Source organism: Polyodon spathula, chromosome 18 (genome assembly GCF_017654505.1).
Source record: "Polyodon spathula isolate WHYD16114869_AA chromosome 18, ASM1765450v1, whole genome shotgun sequence".
NCBI classification, from domain to species: Eukaryota; Metazoa; Chordata; class Actinopteri; order Acipenseriformes; family Polyodontidae; genus Polyodon; species Polyodon spathula.
The window spans coordinates 6,148,691-6,154,867 of record NC_054551.1 but is presented as its reverse complement, the minus strand read 5'-3'; the positions used below and the strand labels follow the sequence as shown (position 1 = coordinate 6,154,867).

The window sequence follows — 6,177 nt, the reverse complement described above, 5'->3', positions numbered from 1 at the left end:
ACAGGACTAGAGCTTCACATGGAAAACAGGCATAACACACTTAAGATTAAAAGAAATAATTTCTACCAGGAGTACAGGGCCAGCATCAAATGTCATGCTCCAAAGCAACTCCATCTCCGCATACGAGATGATGCAGGGGCATAAATCTCACTTTCACCCACCGTTTTTGGGATGGGACAACCCAAAAGTGAAATCCAATTCCACATATACACCCAGTCGTCAACTGCTGCAGCTATTTGAGAAGTTGTGTCAAGAGTAGGAGCAGGGTTCTTCCACCAATGTCTGCTCCAACTTTGTCTCTGTGAATGGCGTGTAGGTACAAACTAGTTCCCCTCCCCCCGCCCCATATCTCTTCAGTGCGCATAAGTTGTTCCAATCGTAGGTACATAGTGGGCAACAACTTAACTCGATTAGCCCAGACAAATTGTTAGCTGCAGTAATGACTTCCACTCCTGCAGAGGGACAACTTTACACAAAGCTACAGTATGTGCTGCAGTTATCTAGAATACAAAAATGTTTTGGCAATTTGGATAATTAAAAACAAGAATTTTAGATGTCTACTTCTAAAGTACACACACTTTCCACCCTTACAAAAAGGAAGTCTATAGCAGGATGACTAGACCACAGGAGTTTAAAAAAAAGGTCAAGTTTGAAACCTCTTCAAAACTACCACTTAAAGCCAGTCACACCAAATACTCCAAGTACAATAAGATTTTATTTGTACACGAGTCATTAGAAAATGCACATCAAGCAGTTTGCCTAGGCCAGCGTGGGATGTTACAAAACCTGGAGAGAGAGGAGAAAAGATGTTACACTACTGTAGTTTATATTGCCATTGTATTAAATAATGCACTGGTTAAGTCAGGATAACCCAGTAGGAACTTAGTTAGGGCAGCATATTGCCATTAGTTTAGAGACATACAAAATAGAGTACTGGATTTCTAGATCTGCACACCACCTAAAAGCAAATTGATTGCATACAAAAAAAAAAAAGTCAGTCTGTATGGGACACACTGCTGCAATGCTATTAGGAGATACTTGCCTGTTCTGGAAGCACTCAAAGGACAGCTACAGGGCCTGGCAAGCTGGTTACCACCTCACCCAGGACAGCAGTGGATCGAGCGCTGCCTAGACCTGAAACGAGATCACACATCAGCACCAACACAGGAGCTCTTTGCGAAAAGGAGTAGACAACAGTAGAACCTGCATCGTACCTCGTCTCCTAATTGAAGCTCTACTCGGGCAGGTCTTTGCACACAAATCGGAGTCTGGTTTCAGCAAGTCACAGATCAAGGTGCTGCAGTGGAAATAGATCTGGAAAAGTGGCACAGAGGCTTGTATAGGGTTAAAAGGTCATTCTAGTACGAAACACACAAACTAAGCAGTCACATACACTTAAATCCATTCTTGAACATCTCTCTACTAGACTGATATGTTCAAGCTGGTTTACCATTAGCATTGATCTTACCGAGTTAGCCTGCAGTACTCCTCCAGAGACAAAAGTGAACATCTTCACCTCAAACCTCCTGTAGTGGCTTGGGAATGGAATTCCAAGGAACTCAGACATGGGATGGAATACAGTCATGTAGTTGTCTCCATCATATGGACAGCTGGAAGAGAAAGGGTGCAGATTTAGAAGTCTGCCTGTGCAGGGTTTCCTTGCAACAATTTGGGATGTATGGACTCACCCATCAACAATGATGTTCCAGCGAGGCAAGGAGCTTGGGCTAGGGAATCCAGTTGCCCAGCAGTCATCCAGAACCAGCTTGATGTTTGGGTCCAGTCTGTTCAGCACCTGCACCTCCAGATAAAGGGGGTCCCTCAGATATTTCACTACAGGGTAAGCCTGGTCTCTATAGGGAGTTCTGTACAGAACATCTAAGAAAAGGAGAAAGACATTGGTGACCAAAGTAATGCACCCAACCAATCAGGGGTGGTTTTGGACTTGGTAATGATATGGTTGTGTAGTCATGCAATACCGACTGGACCCATCACACCTGGGTAAGCTCGAAGCACAACAATTAAGTCTCCTTGTTCCACAGCAGGAGGAGGGGGTGCATTGGTCTTCACATCCACAATTAGATTTGCATCAGCTGTGTGATCATAATAGCACTGCACAGTCAACCTGGGGGGGGAATCTGTTTGAATACTGGTCAACTGCAAGAGTATCAATTTGTATGCAACTGTCAGTTGTATACCAATAGATACTCTTTGGGGCAACAGTTACAAATCCACTCTCACAGCAAAAGTGCCAACAGATCAAGTAAAGGGCAAACTTACACATACTCGCTGTCTCTTGTAATTACTCCCAATAAAGGTTGATCTTTCAGTAGTGCACGGATCTCATTTTCATAAACCAGCTTGCCATTTACCACCTGTGAAAGTAGTTAAACTTAAACCCATTTCAGACAATAGCTGTTTGAGCATTTGATCAGATTGTTTGGTTTAAGCCATTGCGGTTTTAATGGGAGCCTAGTCAGAGCTTGCAATCGGAGGACATGGCAAAATAGGCAGATCACCAAAGCCCATATCTAAGCCTAGTTCTGGTTTGCTTTAAATGATAAAAGCAAGGGCCTAAACTTCACCTTTGATGTTGTGCCACAGCTGGCTAAGGGAACGTGGAACAGAAGGCTGTCTTTGGAAGCAACGGAGGGGCTGCATGTTGGATCCCTCAGTCGTACGGTGCTCAGGTCCAGAGGTGGCAGGGTATCATTGCTCCTCACTTCAAAATCCATGAAGCCATCTTGGCAAAGCACTATTGCACAGAAACAATTTGTTGGGAAAGTGGCCAACAGGTTTACATTTCCTATTCTGACAGGCTGGATATTTGGAAACTGAGAGCAAGCTACCACATTGAGCAACACTCCATTTTAAACAAAGTTACATTCAGATTGATTCTTGTTCAATAGGGACTCGCCTTCAGGATCTGCCCCTTTCATCTCACATGGGCAAACAGGTGTGAAAGTCATGGAAGTCTGGGTGCCTCTCACATTAAAAGTCAGTTTCGTGTCTGGCAAGACAGTCTTCACACCAGTTAGGAACCCTAGAGGACAAGCCTGCAAGAAATAAGCAAGCCCAAAATGTAGTTTCTCCACAGCTTTTACAAGATGTGGAGAATGGTGGCTTTCAAAAAGTAGGGGCAAGAACCCCCCCCCCCCACAGCTCCTGAACAGGCTTGTCAGTGGGAAAGATTCCTCATGCAATGCTTTACCATGGTCTGAGCCAAGGGATATCTCTTTGGCACAGTGATGCGCAACATGTTCTGTTGACTGGATATAGAAAGGTCTGAGGATGGCAATGACGGAAGGTACAGACGTGTCCCAATCGCCAAATTAGTGAACGTTCCAACAAAGGAGGGGACCTCAATGATAACGTTCATTCTGTTACACCTCACAGGAGCTAGAAAAGATAAATCAACATTCAACTAGAACACAAAACACCATACAAAGCTCATAGAGGTCAGAGGGAGTTGCTTACCAGGTACACAGATCATTAATACAAGTATTGTGATCTTTCCAAAGCCAGAATCATACTTCAGCGTGAGGTCTGCAAGGTAGAGAACCTTGTCCGACGGGAGTTGCTAGAAGTTAAAACAAACATTATTGGCATTCGATATTAAACCCAGACAGTCCTAATGTGGCAACAGGTTCTAGTCTCATATTACCCAAGTTGCAGAGTTCGCTGCTAATAACAAGCATGTAGCTGGGAACTTGCTTAACTGCATCAGCCAAAGCAAATTTGTTTCAAAAAAAGACCAATGTCAAATGATGCATTATTCTGAATAGACCGATGTCCCCTTTGAAGGCCACCCTACAGGAGTAATCTTGTTTTCAGTTCATACTGCAATACCAATGGAGTCATTGATCAATCTCTGCTACAAAGACTAACTTTACAGATGCCACAGACACACGTTGCATACCCCAAATTCCCGGATTCCCGTAGCTGTAAAGTATGCTCGGACAGTCATCAGGTTGTTGGCAACAGTGAACTCGTAGCCTTTTGAGCGAGCCTGCAGCAAGGTCATGGTAGTTATGGTTTGTCCATTATTTATATCAACAAGCCATTCACGGGGAGTTTCAGAAATCTATAAATGAGAGCAGGAAGAGAGATTAGTCCAGGCACCTTCGGAACATTCAAAGTTGATAGAACTTGAAGTAAACAGGATCGTAGCTCTATCAACTGCTTGGAATATTTCAGGATTAAGTGGTCATACCGCATCAAAGTTAGGAAGCTGTTGGGGGAGCGTCACCTACAAAGACGAGAAGGGAGAATGCATGAATTGCTTCAATCAAAAAGCCCAGTACTGCTATACGAGATGTATTACCAACCTCCATGAAGCTTGGAGTACAACGCGTTTTTCCTACTTCCCTTGAGATTTGCAGGTTGTCAGACTGAGTTGGCAAGCAGACCATTTGGTATTTCTTGGTGACTGTTTGACCAAGAGATTTAGAGAAGTAATTTATCTGCACAGCAAGAAAGAGGGATTTATTCTGTGGAGAAGTGAAAAAAAAACATTATAGTTTCCCCTCAGCCAAGACAATAGTGTTAAAGTAAAATTGAACAGAAGTGTGTAATAGCAGTCAGATTGCTGATACATGACAAAAAGCTGTGCTCCAAGTGATCAGTTACTCAATTTATACCCAATGCCAAATTGTAAAGTCTTACTTGCTCCCGAACTTCACATGCTCTATACCCAACACGCAGCTGAAACACTGGCACCATCTCCACTGTATACTGGCACTTCAGTTCGTATGCTGGATTGATTTGAATGGGCTTGTTGTTTAGATCTGGTGCAATACAAAAAGATAGTTATACCAAAAAACTGCGTGTGTGTGCACACAATTATAATTTATACACTAAAGTTATCCACACCCACCAAAAACAAAAAGCTGATGATCTGCTGCTGCTGCTTCAAGAGGAAGTTCCAAAATCATCGAGTCAGGAAGACAGGATACAGCCCCTATGATCCAAAACATTCTGCATTACTAGAAGCCCAGATCTTATGGACAACTTTAATATAACCGCACAGGAGTCTTACCAGACTGACTCCTTGTATATGTTTAAAATACAAATCATTCAGTTACTATGATAGTAGAGAACAGGGGCAGTAACACCTTGGATTTCTCACTTCCTTCCTTCTGATTGGAGAGTGCCATCACTTACTGTCTGCCTGTGGAAGAGGAGGTCTGTGCCAGAGCCCCAAGACTAGCTACAAAAATCAACTTGACCTAGTAGGGTACATTCTCTCTTCCTCCTTCTCTCCCCCCCCCCCATAAAAATTGATTACTTAGTTTTGCCGCAACACATGTTGCAATTAACTCCACACACTAGATAAACTATTTGGGCACATGCACTAAAGTAAAAAAGAAATAACTGAACAAGTCATGCATCAGAATTGTAGGGATATTAGTTTTAAACAGAACAAAATTGCCTTGTGAAATTGTTTTTCAATAAAGATGCTCAGTTTAAATAAACAAATTTGCTTCATGTGAAATCTGAACTTATTCAATAAAGCATTCAATTAGAGTTCACAGAATGTTACATCTGACCACACAACTGACCCTGGGGTCAACTGTAACAGACACTTCACATTTTAAGCCCTCTTGCTCTTAAAACAGGATAACCCTGGGGACTGACAAGTTGTTTGTATCAGAGTCTGGTCAAAGTAGCTCAAATCTCTGCGTAATGGAGAGAAGGTAAAAGCGTTACAATTGTCCCCGGTCTCCCACCGATTCCTACAAAGAATACATAGAAAGTGCGAGAGATCCAAGGAGGACAATGGGAATCATTTAGTAAACAATGGGCTGGATTTATTAAACAAAAAACGCAGATCACTGGAATCTAATATAATCCCATATAAGCGATTATAATGCCTTGGACTGAAAGATATATTTCAGAACAGTAAACTAAGTTAAATTCTGTAAGTTACACCTCAGCCACGCAAACTAAAAATAAAAAAAAATAATAAAAAAATGATACCGCAAAAAAATTACCTTCGTAACCCAGAACATTTAAATTCATCCATCCGGAAAATAAAATCACTACGGCAGAGTGAATCGAAAGCCACCTGAGTAACATGGGAAGAAAATAAATAAAATAAGAGAACACAATCACATAAACGTGTTTGCGTGCGAGGAAACGAGAGCAACCAGCCAGCACCTTACCCCATTGCTTCTA

The 6,177-nt window shown here is 42.3% G+C and overlaps 1 protein-coding gene across 1 annotated transcript; it reads right to left on the bottom strand.

Moving 5' to 3' along the window:
• Window positions 1-1,128: 1,128 nt before the first annotated feature.
• LOC121331162 (zona pellucida sperm-binding protein 2-like) lies at window positions 1,129-5,156 on the bottom strand. Its single transcript, XM_041278385.1, has 13 exons — window positions 5,129-5,156; window positions 4,666-4,787; window positions 4,329-4,463; window positions 3,920-4,084; window positions 3,478-3,580; window positions 3,212-3,399; window positions 2,918-3,056; window positions 2,586-2,755; window positions 2,281-2,375; window positions 1,998-2,125; window positions 1,689-1,878; window positions 1,469-1,610; window positions 1,129-1,134 (listed from the first exon to the last, which is right to left on the bottom strand). The coding sequence occupies exons 1-13, from the start codon at window positions 5,154-5,156 to the stop codon at window positions 1,129-1,131; spliced, it is 1,611 nt and encodes a 536-aa protein (XP_041134319.1).
• Window positions 5,157-6,177: the final 1,021 nt, after the last annotated feature.

Excerpts from the sequence above, each read along its gene's own strand:
- LOC121331162 (XM_041278385.1), bottom strand. The coding sequence starts at position 5,156 with ATGGCACTCTCCAATCAGAAGGAAGGAA. Across the intron at positions 4,788-5,128 it reads CTCCAATCAGAAGGAAGGAA|ATCTAAACAACAAGCCCATT; the intron begins GTGAGAAATCCA and ends GTATTGCACCAG. Across the intron at positions 4,464-4,665 it reads CATGTGAAGTTCGGGAGCAA|ATAAATTACTTCTCTAAATC; the intron begins GTAAGACTTTAC and ends CTTGCTGTGCAG.